At 50.5% G+C, this 17,155-nt stretch overlaps 1 protein-coding gene across 1 annotated transcript; it reads left to right on the top strand.

The window, feature by feature from the left end:
• The first annotated feature begins 2,695 nt into the window (after window positions 1–2,695).
• hypk (huntingtin interacting protein K) lies at window positions 2,696–15,584 on the top strand. Its single transcript, XM_063070263.1, has 4 exons — window positions 2,696–2,882; window positions 11,193–11,248; window positions 12,868–12,919; window positions 15,205–15,584. Exons 1-4 carry the CDS (start codon window positions 2,730–2,732, stop codon window positions 15,298–15,300), a joined length of 357 nt encoding a protein of 118 aa, XP_062926333.1. The 5' UTR covers window positions 2,696–2,729; the 3' UTR covers window positions 15,301–15,584.
• The last annotated feature ends 1,571 nt before the right edge of the window (window positions 15,585–17,155 follow it).

The raw sequence follows: 17,155 nt of genomic DNA, 5'->3' as shown, positions 1-17,155 counted from the left end.
TTCTTCTTGGTGTAGCCTTGTTGGTCAGAATAATTACTTATTTGTTCAAGTACAGTGTGGAGTAAGTCCTTCTGGGGCACTTAAAGCTATGCCGCCCAGCAGCACCCGATTTAACATGAGCCTAATCATGGGACAATTTACGACGACCAATTAACCTACGAATCGGTGTGTCTTTGGACTGTGGGTGGAAACCAGAGCACCCAGAGTCCTCAATGCATTCCACAGGGAGGATATACAGACCACCTACAGAACAGTGCCGGAATTGAACTCCAAGCTGCAGAATGCCATGAGCTGTAATAATGTTGTGCTAACAGACGCTATTACAGATGGAAACCAGAGGAATTCTGCAGATGCTGGAAATTCAAGCAACACACATCAAAGTTGCTGGTGAACGCAGCAGGCCAGGCAGCATCCCTAGGAAGAGGTACAGTCGACATTTCAGGCCGAGACCCTTCGTCAGGACTAACTGAAGGAAGAGTTAGTAAGAGATTTGAAAGTAGGAGGGGGAAGATCCAAAATGATAGAAGACAGGAGGGGGAGGGATGGAGCCAAGAGCTGGACAGGTGATTGGCAAAGGGGATATGAGAGGATCATGGGACAGGAGGCCCAGGGAGAAGGAAAAGGTGGGGGGGAACCCAAAGGATGGGCAAGGGGTATAGTCAGAGGGAGAAAAAGGAGAGAGAGGGAAAGAAAGTGTGTATAAAAATAAATAACGGGTGGGGTACGAGGGGGAGGTGGGGCATTAGCAGAAGTTAGAGAAGTCAACATGAACATTGACTTCTCTAACTTCCACTAATGCCCCACGTCCCCCTTGTACCCCATCCGTTATTTATTTTTATACACACTTTCTTTCTCTCACTCTCCTTTTTCTCCCTCTGTCCCTCTGACTATACCCCTTGCCCATTCTCTGGGTTCTCCCCCCCCCACCTTTTCCTTCTTCCTGGGCCTCCTGTCCCATGATCCTCTCATATCCCCTTTGCCAATCACCTGTCCAGCTCTTGGCTTCCCCCTCCCACTTTCAAATCCCTTACTAACTCTTCCTTCAGTTAGTCCTGACGAAGGGTCTCGGCCTGAAACGTCGACTGTACCTCTTCCTAGAGATGCTGCCTGGCCTGCTGCGTTCACCAGCAACTTTGCTGTGTGTTGCTATTACAGGTGGATGGGGTGCGGTTGACATGGTATGTGAAAGGGAGATCACCTCTAGACAGACAAGGAAAACCAGTTAATTAGTGCTCTGGGTTTCGAAAAAGACCTGCCAGGTGCCACTCAAAATTATTTAACTGGAGTACATTATATTGGTGGTCATGTACTTGCAAGATTTGAGAATCTGTCAATAGATGTGAAATTTAAGGAAAGACAAAATCAGTAATTTGTGAAAGGAGGGGTGCCATGGGGAGATTTAGGCCTCAGCTACTCAGTCTCAATCAATGATTGATGGGAAGGATCATGTATACGTACCCAGTTTCCTTGAAACACACAAATCGCTAGAGGGACTCTGGTATTTTGTGTAGGTTGCTCAAGATTTCTGGTATCTAAAGAATCTTGTGTTTATTATTCGCTCAAGATATACATTCCTTTGTGTCAGTTTGGGATATGAGGAGGATGTGAAGTGTCTCTGGTTCAGTAAATAGACAAAGGAGTCGAGGTGAATTATAGTTTGGGGAAAATATGAGGTCATCCAGTTTTGTATCTTTTCCAGGGCGAAAGATGTTGATGTTCTGAGTGTCCTTGGATCTCAGATCAATGAAAGTTTAGAAGTATAGGAAGAAATTGGGGAGTTAAACAGAATATGGTACAAGTCATCAGCATTCCTGCCTAATTTCAGTTGGGAGGGTTCAGTCCCAACCTTGGTGGTCAAGTTTTCTGTGTTGTTTAGCCATTATAAGTAAATGCCACCGTTAGGTAAGTGGTAAAAGAATTAAGAAGTTGTTATTGGACGTTGCAAGAGAATTTGAGTACAAAAATGGCGAGGCATGAACTAGTTATGTGGGGCCATGGTTACTTGGCAGCTAGAATATTGTGTCCAACTCTGGCCTTCTGAAGGAAGTATATTCTTGCAATAGAGAGAATACAGTAAATGTTTCCAAGGATGTTAGGTTTTGTGAGAAGCCAGAGCTTTCATCAAACATACAAAAGTCTAATGTGGCCTGACAAACTGAATTTTCTACAGCTGGATGGTGGTGTATCTTCAGAACAATTCGTCCACGAAAACTCTGTTGGCTCGGTTACTGAATGTATTCAAGGCAAATACATTTCTTAGTACAAAGGTTTGTACTAAGAGAATGGAGGAATGCTGCTGTCAGTGCAGAAAAGTGGTAATGAGTTCAAGAGCAATGAGGACCCTTGAGCAGACTAATAAGACCATTGTGGGACCTAAATATTTTTCCACATACAGAGCAGGAGGTGGCCGATAGAATGGCCAAGTGGATAGGAGACTAAGTGGTGCTGAGTCCAGTCCTCCACATGGACTCAGTAAGGGGGGAGCAAAGGATCTGAGTACTGTCCCTTCATCCATTCTCTCAGTGGTGATAGGGCAAGGGATTTCTTCAAATCAGTAAGAAAATGGAAAGGTTGAGTGCAATGGCGGAACTAGCAACGCGACAACGACCGCCGGGCCGCCTCCCGCCACCGCAGAGCCACCTAGCGGCCGGTGGGGGCGGGTGCGCACGTGCTGACGTCCTTCCGGCGGCGTGCCGGCGCGAAGACAGGCCTTTCCGGCGGCGTGGCTGATGGCGGAGGCAGACGGCGACCTGGACCTGGAGAATGAGGAGACGGAGCGGCCGGCGGAGAAACCGCGGAAACATGACAGCGGCGCCGCAGACCTCGAGCGGGTGACCGACTATGCCGAGGAGAAGGAGATCCTCAGCTCGGACCTGGAGACTGTGAGGCCCGGGGAATGGTGTGGAGGGTGGGAGGTTGATGGCCCCATTACTATCCCCTCCGTCCCGCCCCGTCACTGTCCACTCTGTCCCTCCGTCCCTCCCGGTCAATGTCCACTCCGTCCCTCAGTCACTATCCACTCCGTCCCTCCCCGTCACTGTCCACTCTGTCCCTCCGTCCCTCCCGGTCAATGTCCACTCTGCCCCTCCGTCACTATCCACTCCGTCCCACCCCGTCAATGTCCACTCTGTCCCTCCGTCACTATCCACTCTGTCCCTCCGTCCCTCCCCGTCACTATCCACTCTGTCCCTCCGTCACTATCCACTCTGTCCCTCCGTCCCTCCCCGTCACTATCCACTCTGTCCCTCCGTCACTATCCACTCTGTCCCTCCGTCCCTCCCCGTCACTGTCCACTCTGTCCCTCCGTCCCTCCCGGTCAATGTCCACTCTGTCCCTCCGTCCCTCCCCGTCACTATCCACTCTGTCCCTCCGTCACTATCCACTCTGTCCCTCCGTCACTATCCACTCTGTCCCTCCGTCACTATCCACTCTGTCCCTCCGTCACTATCCACTCCGTCCTTCCCCGGCACTGTCCACTCCGTCCCTCCGTCCCTCCCCGTCAATGTCCACTCCATCCCACCCCGTCACTGTCCACTCTGTCCTACCCCGTCACTGTCCACTCTGTCCCTCCGTCACTATCCACTCTGTCCCTCCGTCACTATCCACTCCGTCCCACCCCGTCACTGTCCACTCCGTCCCTCCGTCACTATCCACTGTGTCCCACCCCGTCACTGTCCACTCTGTCCCTCCGTCCCTCCCCGTCACTGTCCACTCTGCCCCTCCGTCCCTCCCCGTCACTGTCCACTCTGCCCCTCTGTCCCTCCCCATCAACGTCCACTCCGTCCCTCCGTCACTATCCCCTCCGTCCCTGCCCGTCACTGTCCACTCTGCCCCTCCGTCCCTCCCCGGCACTGTCCACTCTGTCCCTCCGTCACTGTCCACTCTGTTCCTCCGTCACTCCCCGTCACTGTCCACTCTGCCCCTCTGTCCCTCCCCGTCACTGTCCACTCTGCCCCTCTGTCCCTCCCCATCACTGTCCACTCTGTCCCTCCGTCCCTCCCCGTCACTGTCCACTCTGTCCCTCCGTCACTGTCCACTCTGCCCCTCCGTCCCTCCCCGTCACTGTCCACTCTGTCCCTCCGTCACTGTCCACTCTGCCCCTCCGTCCCTCCCCGTCACTGTCCACTCTGTCCCTCCGTCACTGTCCACTCTGCCCCTCCGTCCCTCCCCGTCACTGTCCACTCTGTCCCTCCGTCCCTCCCCGTCACTGTCCACTCTGTCCCTCCGTCCCTCCCCGTCACTATCCACTCTGTCCCTCCGTCACTATCCACTCCGTCCCTCCGTCACTGTCCACTCTGCCCCTCCGTCCCTCCCCGGCACTGTCCACTCTGTCCCTCCGTCCCTCCCCGTCACTATCCACTCTGTCCCTCCGTCACTATCCACTCCGTCCCTCCGTCACTGTCCACTCTGCCCCTCCGTCCCTCCCCGTCACTGTCCACTCTGTCCCTCCGTCACTGTCCACTCTGCCCCTCCGTCCCTCCCCGTCACTGTCCACTCTGTCCCTCCGTCACTGTCCACTCTGTCCCTCCGTCACTCCCCGTCACTGTCCACTCTGCCCCTCTGTCCCTCCCCGTCACTGTCCACTCTGCCCCTCTGTCCCTCCCCGTCACTGTCCACTCTGTCCCTCCGTCCCTCCCTGTCACTATCCACTCTGTCCCTCCGTCACTATCCACTCCGTCCCTCCGTCACTGTCCACTCTGCCCCTCCGTCCCTCCCCGGCACTGTCCACTCTGTCCCTCCGTCCCTCCCCGGCACTGTCCACTCTGTCCCTCCGTCCCTCCCCGTCACTATCCACTCTGTCCCTCCATCACTATCCACTCCATCCCTCCCCGTCACTGTCCACTCTGTCCCTCTGTCAATGTCCACTCTGTTCCTCCCTGTCAATGTCCACTCTGCCCCTCCGTCACTATCCACTCCGTCCCTCCCCGGCACTGTCCACTCTGTCCCTCCGTCCCTCCCCGTCAATGTCCACTCCGTCCCTCCGTCACTATCCACTCTGTCCCACCCCGTCACTGTCCACTCTGCCCCTCCGTCCCTCCCCGTCACTGTCCACTCTGTCCCTCCCTGTCACTGTCCACTCTGCCCCTCCGTCCCTCCCCGTCACTGTCCACTCTGCCCCTCCATCCCTCCCCGTCACTGTCCCCTCCGTCCCTCCCGTCACTGTTCACATCGTCCCTCCATCCCTCCCCTCCCCGTCACTGTCCCCTCCGTCCCTCCATCCCTCTCCTCCCCGTCACTGTCCCCTCCGTCCCTCCATCCCTCTCCTCCCCGTCACTGTCCCCTCCGTCCCTCCATCCCTCTCCTCCCCGTCACTGTCCCCTCCGTCCCTCCATCCCTCTCCTCCCCGTCACTGTCCCCTCCGTCTCTCCATCCCTCTCCTCCCCGTCACTGTCCCCTCCGTCCCTCCATCCCTCTCCTCCCCGTCACTGTCCCCTCCGTCCCTCCATCCCTCTCCTCCCCGTCACTGTCCCCTCCGTCTCTCCATCCCTCTCCTCCCCGTCACTGTCCCCTCCGTCCCTCCATCCCTCTCCTCCCCGTCACTGTCCCCTACGTCCCTCCATTTCTCTCCTCCCCGTCACTGTCCCCTACGTCCCTCCATCCCTCTCCTCCCCGTCACTGTCCCCTACGTCCCTCCATCCCTCTCCTCCCCGTCACTGTCCCCTCCGTCCCTCCATCCCTCTCCTCCCCGTCACTGTCCCCTCCGTCTCTCCATTTCTCTCCTCCCCGTCACTGTCCCCTCCGTCTCTCCATTTCTCTCCTCCCCGTCACTGTCCCCTCCGTCTCTCCATCCCTCTCCTCCCCGTCACTGTCCCCTACGTCCCTCCATCCCTCTCCTCCCCGTCACTGTCCCCTCCGTCCCTCCATCCCTCTCCTCCCCGTCACTGTCCCCTCCGTCTCTCCATTTCTCTCCTCCCCGTCACTGTCCCCTCCGTCTCTCCATTTCTCTCCTCCCCGTCACTGTCCCCTCCGTCTCTCCATCCCTCTCCTCCCCGTCACTGTCCCCTACGTCTCTCCATCCCTCTCCTCCCCGTCACTGTCCCCTCCGTCCCTCCATCCCTCTCCTCCCCGTCACTGTCCCCTCCGTCTCTCCATTTCTCTCCTCCCCGTCACTGTCCCCTCCGTCTCTCCATCCCTCTCCTCCCCGTCACTGTCCCCTACGTCCCTCCATCCCTCTCCTCCCCGTCACTGTCCCCTACGTCCCTCCATCCCTCTCCTCCCCGTCACTGTCCCCTCCGTCTCTCCATCCCTCTCCTCCCCGTCACTGTCCCCTACGTCCCTCCATTTCTCTCCTCCCCGTCACTGTCCCCTACGTCCCTCCATTTCTCTCCTCCCCGTCACTGTCCCCTCCGTCCCTCCATCCCTCTCCTCCCCGTCACTGTCCCCTACGTCCCTCCATCCCTCTCCTCCCCGTCACTGTCCCCTCCGTCTCTCCATCCCTCTCCTCCCCGTCACTGTCCCCTACGTCCCTCCATCCCTCTCCTCCCCGTCACTGTCCCCTCCGTCTCTCCATCCCTCTCCTCCCCGTCACTGTCCCCTACGTCCCTCCATTTCTCTCCTCCCCGTCACTGTCCCCTCCGTCTCTCCATCCCTCTCCTCCCCGTCACTGTCCCCTACGTCCCTCCATTTCTCTCCTCCCCGTCACTGTCCCCTCCGTCTCTCCATTTCTCTCCTCCCCGTCACTGTCCCCTACGTCCCTCCATCCCTCTCCTCCCCGTCACTGTCCCCTCATAAGAGCATAAGACATGCGAGCTGAATTGGGCTATTCAGCCTATCGAGTCTACTCCACCGTTCCATTCTCGCTTGATATCGGATCACACTCGACCCCGTACACCTGCTTTCTCACCATATCCTTTAACGGCATCAACTTCCGCCTTAAATATACGCACGGTCTTGGCCTCCATCGCAGTCTGGCAGAACATTCCACAGATTCACCACTCTCCTTGCTTGTTCAGGGGTATTGGGGGAGGGGTAAAAAAAATTCCTCCTTAGCTCCGTTCTAAAAGGTCACCCTCAATTTTGAGCCTGTGTCCTCTAGTTCTGGATACCCCCCCCCGCCCCAGGATCATCCTCTCCACATCCATCTTGTCTAGTCCTTTCAACATTGGGTAGTTTCAATGAGACCCCCCACCCCACCCACATTCTTCTAAATTCCAGTGAGTACAGGCCCAAAGCTGCCAAACACTCCTCATATGTTAACCCCTCCATCCTGTAATCATCCTCGTGAACCTCCTCTGGACTCAACAATGACAACGCATCCTTTCTGAGACACAGGGCTGAAAACTGTTGACAATACCCCATGTGCGGCCTGAGTAGTATCTTAAAGCATCAGCAATATCTCCTTGTTTTTATATTCTATTCCCCTTGAAATAAATGCCAACCTTGCATTTGCCTTCTTTACCACAGACTCAACCTGTGAATTAACCTTCTGGGAGTCTTGCACGAGGACTCCTAAGTCCCTCTGCACCTCTGATGTTTGAACCTTCTCCCCACTTAGATAGTAGTCTGCAATATTGTTCCTTTTACCAAAATGAAATTATCATACATTTTCCAACACTGTATTCCGTCAGCCTCTTTTTGCCCATTCTTCCAATTTGTCTAAGTCCTGCTGCAATCACATTGCTTCCTCAGCACTACCTATCCCTTCATCTACCTTCGTATCATCCACAAACTTTATCACAAAGCCATCAATTCCATTATCTAAATCATTGACAAACAATGTGAAAAGTAGCAGTCCCAATACTGACCCCAGAGGAGCACCGCTAGTCACTGCAGCCAACCAGAAAAAGCCTCTTTTATTCCCAATTACTGCCTCCTGCCCTCAGCCATTCCTCTATCCACGCCAGTATCTTTCTTGTAATGCCACAGGATTTTATCTTGTTTAGCAGCCTCATGTGTGGCACCTTATCAAATGCCGTCTGAAAATCCAACTAAATGACATCCACTGCCTCTCCTTTGTCCACCCTACTCGTTACTTCTCGAAGAACTCTTAACAGGTTTGGCAGGCAAGATTTCCCTATCCAGAAACCATGCTGACTTTGACTTTATCATTAGTCTCCAGGTACCCCGAAACCTCATCCTTAATAATAGACTCCAACACTTTTCGAAACACTGAGATTGGGCAAGCTGGCCTATAATTTCCTTTCTTTTGCATTCCTCCCTCCTTAAAGAGTGGAGTGACATTTGCAATTTTCTATTCCTCTGGGACCATGCCAGAATCAAGTGATTCTTGAAAAGATCATTATACTCCCTGGAATTTAGAAGATTGAGGGGGGATCTGATTGAAACATATAAAATCCTAAAGGGATTGGACAGGCTAGTTGCAGGAAGATTGTTCCCGATGTTGGGGAAGTCCAGAACGAGGGGTCACAGTTTGAGGATAAAGGGGAAGCCTTTTAGGACCGAGATGAGGAAAAACTTCATACAGAGAGTAGTGAATCTGTGGATTTCTCTGCCACAGGAAACAGTTGAGGCCAGTTCATTGGCTATATTTAAGAGGGAGTTAGATATGGCCCTTGTGACTAAAGGGATCAGGGGGTATGGAGGGAAGGCTGGTACAGGGTTCTGAGTTGGATGATCAGCCATGATCGTACTGAATGGTGGTGCAGGCTCGAAGGGCTGAATGGCCTACTCCTGCACCTATTTTCTATGTTTCTATCATGACTACATGCATCTGTTATCTCTTCAGTAACCTCTCTAGGGACTGAAATGTAGTCCATCTGGTCCAGGTGATTTATCCACCTTAAGACCTTTGAGTTGGCCTCGCACTTTTTCCTTTGTAATAGCAATGGCACTCACTCCTGCTCCCTGACACTCACAGACCTCTGGCACACTGCTGATGCTCCCTACAGTGAAGGCAGATGCAAAGTACCCATAAAGTTCAGCTGCCATATCTTTGACCCCCATTACTACCTCACCAGCATCATTTTCCAGTAGTCTAATATCAACTCTCACATCCCTTTTACACTTTATATAACTCAAAAAAAGCTTTTAGTATCCTGCTTTATATTAAACAGTCCTTCCAGATGAGGCAACACTTCACCCCTGAGTCGGCTGTGATATACTGCGTCCGGTGCCTCCGATGTGGCCTTTTATATATTGGCGAGACCTGATGCAGACTGGGAGACCGCTTTGCTGAACATCTACGCTCTGTCCGCCAGAGAAAGCAGGATCTCCCAGTGGCCACACATTTTAATTCCACATCCCATTCCCATTCTGACATGTCTATCCACAGCCTCCTCTACTGTCAAGATGAAGCCACACTCAGGTTGGAGGAACAACACCTTATATTCCGTCTGGGTAGCCTCCAACCTGATGGCATGAACATCGACTTCTCTAACTTCCGCTAGGCCCCACCTCCCCCTCGTACCCCATCTGTTACTCATTTTTATGCACACATTCTTTCTCTCACTCTCCTTTTTCTCCCTCTGTCCCTCTGAATATACCTCTTGCCCATCCTCTGGGTCCCCCCCCCCCGTCTTTCTTCCCGGACCTCCTGTCCCATGATCCTCTCGTATCCCTTTTGCCAATCACCTGTCCAGCTCTTGGCTCTATCCCTCCCCCTCCTCCCCCTCCTGTCTTCTCCTATCATTTTGGATCTCTCCCTCCCCCTCCAACTTTCAAATCCCTTACTCACTCTTCCTTCAGTTAGTCCTGACGAAGGGTCTCGGCCCGAAACGTCGACTGTACCTCTTCCTAGAGATGCTGCCTGGCCTGCTGCGTTCACCAGCAACTTTGATGTGTGTTGTTTATATTATTGGCTAGTTTGCCCTCATATTTCATCTTTTCCCTTCTTATAACTTGTTTAGTTGCCTTTTGTTGAATTTTAAAAGCTTACCAATTATCCAACTTCCCACTCCTTTTGTTATCTAATATGCCCTTTCCTTGGCTTTTATCAAGTCCGTAACTTCCCTTGTCAGCCACAGTTGCCTACCCCTGCCGTTTGAGAGCTGCTCCTGTGGGACATACCTATCCTGTGCCTTGTGAACTATTCCCAGAAGCTCCAGCCGTCCCTGCTCTCCCACCATCTCTGCCAGTATCCTCTTTCAATCGACCTGGGCAAGCTCCTCTCTCATTCCTCTGTAATTCCCCTTATTCCATTGTTATACTGATACTTGTGATTTATGCTTCTCCCTCTCGTATTGCAGTATGAATTCAATTGTATTATGATTACTGTCTCCTCAGGGTTCTTTTACATTAAGCTCCCTAATGTGATATGGGTTGTTACACAACACCCAATCTAAGACAGCCTTTCCCCAAGTAGGCTGAAGCACAAGCTGCTCTAAAAACCCATCTGGTAGGCATTCTACAAATTCCCTCTCTTGTGATCTTACACCAACCTGATTTTCCCAATCCCCGAGCATGTTGAAGACCGCATAACAATTGTGTCATTACCCTTATTGCCTGCCTTTTCCAGCTTCCTTTGCAATCTCAACCCCATATCTTGGCTACTATTTGGAGGCCTATATATGATTCCCATAATGGTTTTTTAACCCTTGCAATGCCTTTCGATACAAAGTATATCCTTTGATATTAAGCTCCCAGCTATTGCCTTCTTTTAGCACAACTCACGACTCATTCCATCCCTCCCCTCCCCATCACTGTTGTTTCCATCCTCCCCTCTCCTCCCCATCACTCTCCACTCATTCCATCCCTCCCCTCCCCGTCACTGTTCACTCATTCCATCCCTCCTCTCCTCATCACTGTCCACTCATTCCATCCCCTCTCCTCCCCATAACTGTCCTCTCCATCCCTCCCCTCCCCATCACTGTCCACTCCATCCCTCCCCTCCCCATCACTGTCCACTCCATCCCTCCCCTCCCCATCACTGTCCACTCCATCCCTCTCCTCTCCGTCACTGTGCTCTCCATCCCTCCCCTCCCCGTCACGGTCCACTCCATCCCTCCCCGTCACTGTTCACTCCATCCCTCCCTTCCCCGTCACTGTCCACTCCATCCCTCCCCGTCACTGTTCACTCCATCCCTCCCCTCCCTTCCCCGTCACTGTCGTCTGTTTAACCGGACAATTTCCGACTGGCGTGAAGGTAAATTTTTGCTGAATGGTGGAGCAGGCTTGGTCTGCAGAGAAGCTCTGCTGGGGAAGGTGGTGGATGTGGGATGAGGTGGGAGACTATGGAAGGGGAAGCCGGGTGGGATGTGGAAGTAATTATCAGTTGTGATCTTGTTTTTCTTCAGGCAATGTCCGTCATTGGAGACAGGAGATCCCGGGAACAGAAAGCCAAACAAGAAAGGTTGGAATCAGCGGTTGAATTCATGAACATCAAGTTCAAGTTTATTATCATCTGACTGTACACGTATACAACCAAATGAAATAGCGTTCCTCAGGACCACACAACATAGCTCATGAACTGAAATAAGTTAATAAGCTATCATTCAGAGAGCGTGTAGTGTGCAGTAGCGGTAAACAGTGAACAGCTTACTGTCCTCGGTGGTGGCAGCGGATTCTTTAGTCTCTCAGCCTGAGAGAAGAAACTTGCACAGTCTGGCAGTCCTAGCCTTGTTGCTCCTGTGCCTCCCAGTGGGTCAAAGAGATTGTGGGATGGGTGGCAGGAATCATCAGTGCTTTGGACCCTTCGTGTATAACGTTCCCTGTAAATGTCACCAGTGGGGGGGGGGGTGGAAACAGCTGTGATGCTTGGAGGTTTTTACTGTCCTCTAGGGCAGGGGTTTGTACCTTTTCTATGTCTTCGGCCAACACCATTAAGCAAAGGGTTTATGGACTCCAAATTAGGAATGCCTGCTCTCGGGTTTTGTGGTCCGATGCCTTGCAGCGTCCGTTCCTCAAAATGCAGCCAGACACAACACTGGATGGTGCTCCTGTAGAAAGTTGTTAGAAACAGAACAGAAAAGCACAGTGCAGGCCCTTCAGCCCATAATGTGCTGACTTTTTACATAATCTGCTGTTTACCTGTCTGTGACTATGGTAAAGGTCAGGCAGTTGTCACTGTGATTGGTCTGCACTATAAGTAGCTTGTGTGGAGGAGTCTTCTGCTGATCTCCAGGTTGTGGGAAAGAGAGGAATGGTTTTGGGCAATGGAATGCAAGTCTCAGCCTGGAAACAATTCTTGTTCTCACAAAGTGCAGTCTCTGATCTGTAACCTTGATCCATTTCCTCTCATCAGATTCCCACCCCTCAAGCGGGCTGCCTCCTTCCCTCACTGTCTCGCACTGATTTAAGATCAACATTCTGTCCCCGTGCCCTCCATCATACGTTTTCTGTTCTCCAACAACTCCTGGCTCCAAGGACAGTGGTTTCTGCTCATCGAATCCCTGCCTGGGCTTCTGCTGCTCGAGCCCTGTGACCTTAAGTCCTAGACTGCAAGAATACTTCTGAATCTTTCTGTGCTTCCCACCTCTCTGTCAGTGCAACAACTTCAGCTACTGTGAACCTGTGCTTGGGATCACTCCACCTCATGAGCACACTCCTCAATGCCCAGGATATTCCAACAAACAGCCCTCTTCCACCCCCCAACACTCACCCAGTTAACCACCTTGCTCTGCTCATGACCACTGTTCTGGAAATAGAAGGGTTAATGTATGAGTAGTATTTGATGCTCACTGGAGAATGGGGGGGGGCAGGAATTTCATTGAAACCTATGAAATATTGAAAGACCTTGACAGAGTGGATGTGGAGAGGATGTTTCTTATGGTGGGGGAGTCTACGACCAGAGGACACAGCCTGGAAGTAAAAGGATGTCCCTTGAGAACAGCGATGAGAAGTTTCTTTAGCCTGATCTTCCCCTTTGCAATCCAGTTCAGTTTCTCATTGCTGTCGATGCTGCTTATCACCCCAGGAAATGTTACGAACCGGTGAAGAATGTACAGTGACCATTCTGTTTTTGATTTGCAGGGAGAAGGAGCTGGCAAAAGTCATCATCAAGAAAGAAGACGTTGAACTCATAGTAAGTCACGTGTAAGGTCTTAAACTTCCCCTCATTTTGCCCCGTGTCAAGATCAGCTTTGGTTTTGCAGAGATTCTTTTCTCTAGAGGTCCTGCTTGGAGCTTCCTTATGGGCAGATGTGGTTCAGAGTCGCAGCAGAGTAGAACACACAAAATATACACACAGTACAGGAATTGGCCATTAGTAGTGGAACTAGGCCAAAGGCTGTGAGCAGCTTGTAGAAGCCCAGTTGTTAAACTGCACGTTGTGAGTTCTACGTTGGTGTATAATGTGCAGTATGCAGTTGGTCCACAATGACTTTGAGGATGTAGAGGATTGCAGTTTGGACCAGATTGGAAGCAGTGCTTTCTGGTCTCATTCAACCCTCATTACTGGGAAGTAGCACAAGATACAGTGATGGATTTTGTGTGCACCAGAGGTTCTCCAAGCAGCATCCCAGGTCCTGAGCCCTAATCTAGACCAGCAGTGCTGTTAATGGCACTCTACAATCTTAACCTTCGCTTTCTGAGTAGCCTTTCCCAGCCCCTCTTGTTCTGGTTGTTCCATTGCAGGCAGCTTTCCCTTCCAAATTCCTACCCTCTCTACGAAAGCAAACTCTAGCTTTGAGCAGTTTGTCTTGGCTGTGCCTCCCTGGCTTCCTGTCAAATCAGTTTTGCAATTGTCATGTTTTCTCTGTTAAAGCTGCTGTATAAATGCATAGATCAAGGGTGAGAATTTTCTTCAGTTGTTTGCCTCCTGTACGCTCAAAGTCCTTCAGCTTCTTGAGCCACTGAGACTGACACAGCATGCGCTGCCACCACTGCGACACTGCCATAAAGATCTACCTGTTTTATTCCTCCTGTGTGAACCGCTTGGCGACCAGAAACCTCCCAATTGTACCAAAGGAGGTAGTTTCTCATGAGGTTTCATTCAGCAGTTCCTGCGGTGCACAGTTTTCTGTAGCATTGTGAGTACTGTAATATTCAACTGGTGCTCATGTGAGGCAAGTGATTTTAAGGACCCAAGCCCACCTTTATCAAAGATGTTTTGTATTGAGCATTGTTGAGCTGGTCTAAATGGAGCAAAATCAGAGATCAAAGCTGCAAAAATGGACTTTTGAGTCCTCATGCAGAATTTCTTAAAGGTTAATAACTTGCAGGTTGAGATGGTGGTAAGGAAAGCGGATGCAGTGTTGACATTCATTTTGAGAAGACTCCTAATATAAAAGAAAGGATATAATGCAGAGGTGTTATAAGGCAATAGTCAGACTGTCATTGGAGTATTGTGAGCAGTTTGGAGCCCCTTATCTAAGAAAGAATGTGCTGGCTTTTGAGAGGATCCAGAGGAGGTTCATGAGAATGATTCTGGGAATGAAATGGTTAACCTGAGGAACATTTGATGGCTCTAGGCCTGTTCTTAGTAGAGTTTAGATGAAGGCAAAGGTATCTTATTGAAACCTATCAAATGTTGAAAGCCCTTGTTAGAGTGAATGTGAAGGTGATATTTCCTATAATGGAGAGGGAGGGTTAGGACCAGAGGGCACAGCCCCAGAATAGGAGGGCATCCTATTAGAACAGAGATTAGGAGAAGTTTCTTTAGCCAGAGGATGGTGAATGTGTGGAATTCATTGCCACAGATGGCTGTGGAGGCCAAGTCATTGGGTATATTTAAAGCAGAGGTGATAGGTTCTTGATTAGTAAGGGTGTCAAAGGTTATGGGGAGAGGGCAGGTGAGTGGGGTTGAGAGGGAAAATAAGTCAGCCATGATGGGATGGTGGACTAGTCTCGATGGGCTGAACAGCCTGATTCTGCTTCTATGTCTTATGGTCTGAGTCCCAGGTGCTGCCTCGGACATTCAAATTGCTGGTAAGGGGGACCCCAGTTGGTTCCTCGGCAGTGCTCCCACTTCCGGAGAGCATCGAGCTGGCCCTTTGATGCTTTGCTGGTTCAGGATCACTTAGCGTATAGTGTACCCTCCAACTCACAGACAACAGCAGTGTTTTCAAGCAACGAAGCATCAGAATCTGATTTAATATCACTGGCATACGTCATGTCATTTCTTATTGTGCAGGCACAATGCAGTGCTATATGTAATTTAAAAACTATGTAAGAAATTATATTTATATATATATATCAAAATGAAATAAGTGGTGCAAAAGTCTGATGGCAGAGGGGAAGAAGCTTGTCCCTGAAATGTCAGGTGTGTCTCTTCAGGCTCCTGTACCACTTCAGTGATGGTAGCAATGAGAAGAGGGCATGTCCTGGGTGATGGGTTCCTTAATGATGGATGCTGCCTTTCTATCACAGATGAACGAGATGGAGATCTCTCGGACTGCAGCTGAGCGCAGCTTGCGGGAGCATTTGGGAAATGTCGTAGAGGCCTTGATTGCTCTCACAGACTGAGGCCAGGAGCGTTGTCTGCGGTTGCCCTGGACATGCTTGGGAGGATCGTGGGGATTCCACAGAGAGGGGAAACGACGTGAACAAGGTTGGACCTCGGGACAGGTCCATTTGTTTAAATACTATCCACTGTTGCAGACAGGGTTGGAAGGGGTCCAGTCAGATGGTGTGATATACAAGTGCTGCTTGTCACCATTGCTGATTCCTAAAGGTGGACTTCACCCTCCAGTCGGAAAAGATCAATAGGACTCAAAACTTGAACCAATAAATTACAAACGCACTCTCAAGTATGCCTTGTTTGTGTTCATTTTTCATTCTGTTATATCTGAGCTGATAATTTCTTGTTTGTGCATCAGGCAGCATTTTGCCGCTTCCGTAGCATTTGTCTGTTTTTATTGCTAGCACAGCCCAGCACGATGGAAAGCGTGCAAGGAGCCAGCTAGATTCCAGCGAGGGACCATTCGCCTGGAAGTCCAGTGCTGGTGCCACTACACCACCAGCCGGCCAAGAGCAGTACCTCCTCACCATGGGGAGGAGTTCAGCCTTTCACACTACCATGTACAGTCCTTCAATTCCCCAAGCCTTTGATTATAGATCATTCACCTGAAATATTGCAAATGTCGCCACACATTCCACTGCCAAAATATAAGCTTACAGCAACTGCTATTCCCAGGCAACCAACCATCGATGTACAAAACAGGCATGAATGAGCCTGCTTAGATTCTGAGAGCAGACAAGTTAACACTGAACAGAACCTATAGACTCACTTTCAAGGACTTGACAACCCATGTTCTCAATAATATTTATTTTTTAATTTGCATTTGCAGTTTGTTGTCTTTTGCTGCTTGTCAGTCTTTGTAGTTCTTCGTTCTGTTCTATTTCTTTGTTCTACTGTAAAACCTGCAAGAAAATGAATCTCGATAGTATATGGTGAAATACATGTGCTTTGATGATAAATTTACTTTGAACTTTTGAAATCGGGTGTTTTCAGCCTAGTATGGATGAAGCCCATTGAAAGATTCTAGAATATGTGCGGCATGAGGATGCAATGCTATTACAGCTCAGCAGTGGAGTTCAATTCCGGTGTCCTCTGTAAGAAAGTTTGTCCTTCCCGTGTGTGCGTGGATTTCCTCCGGGTGCTCTGGTTTCCTCCCATAGTCCAAAGACATACCAGTTAGTAGGTTAATTGGTCATTGTAAATTGCCCTGTGATTCAGCTGGGGTTATATCTGGTTGCTGGGCAGAGTGGCTCGGTGGGGCAGAAGGGCCTGTTCTGTGCTGTCTCTAAATATCTAAATAAATCAACAAGTGTAACTGCAGTGGTTTAAGAAATTGACCTCAACTAACACTTAAATGGGAGTTCAGTATGGGCATTGAACATTACTCCTAGCAATGATGCCACATTCTGAACGTTAAAACTTTTTAAACGTTGGACTGCCGTGTCTGGTTATTAATGGTGAGAGGTTTTGCTGGCTCTGAGCCTGTACTCACTGCAGTTTAGAATAATATCAAAGATTGAATGGTCTAGATAGTGGGGGAGCCTCGAACCAGAGACCACCGCCTCAGAATACGTGGATATCTCTTCAGAATAAAGTGAGGATTTTTTTGCTAGAGGGTGGTGAATCTGAGGATTCATTGCCACAGGCGGCTGTTGAGGCCAAGTCCTTTGATATGTTTAAAACAGGTTGAAAAGTTCTCCATTAGGGTGTCAAAGGTTATGGGGGGAAGGTGGGGGAATAGGGTCGAGAGAGAAAATAGATCTGCCATAATGCAATGGTGGAGCAGACTCAATGGGCCAAATGGTTCACTTCTGTTCCTATGGCCGTGGTCTGTAAAAATGCCAGGTTTATTTTTGTGTG

The sequence above is a fragment of the Mobula hypostoma genome, chromosome 18, assembly GCF_963921235.1.
Source record: "Mobula hypostoma chromosome 18, sMobHyp1.1, whole genome shotgun sequence".
Classification (NCBI taxonomy): Eukaryota; Metazoa; Chordata; class Chondrichthyes; order Myliobatiformes; family Myliobatidae; genus Mobula; species Mobula hypostoma.
The sequence above is the reverse complement of the archived record's forward strand: the minus strand, read 5'-3'. Positions and strand labels throughout refer to the sequence as shown.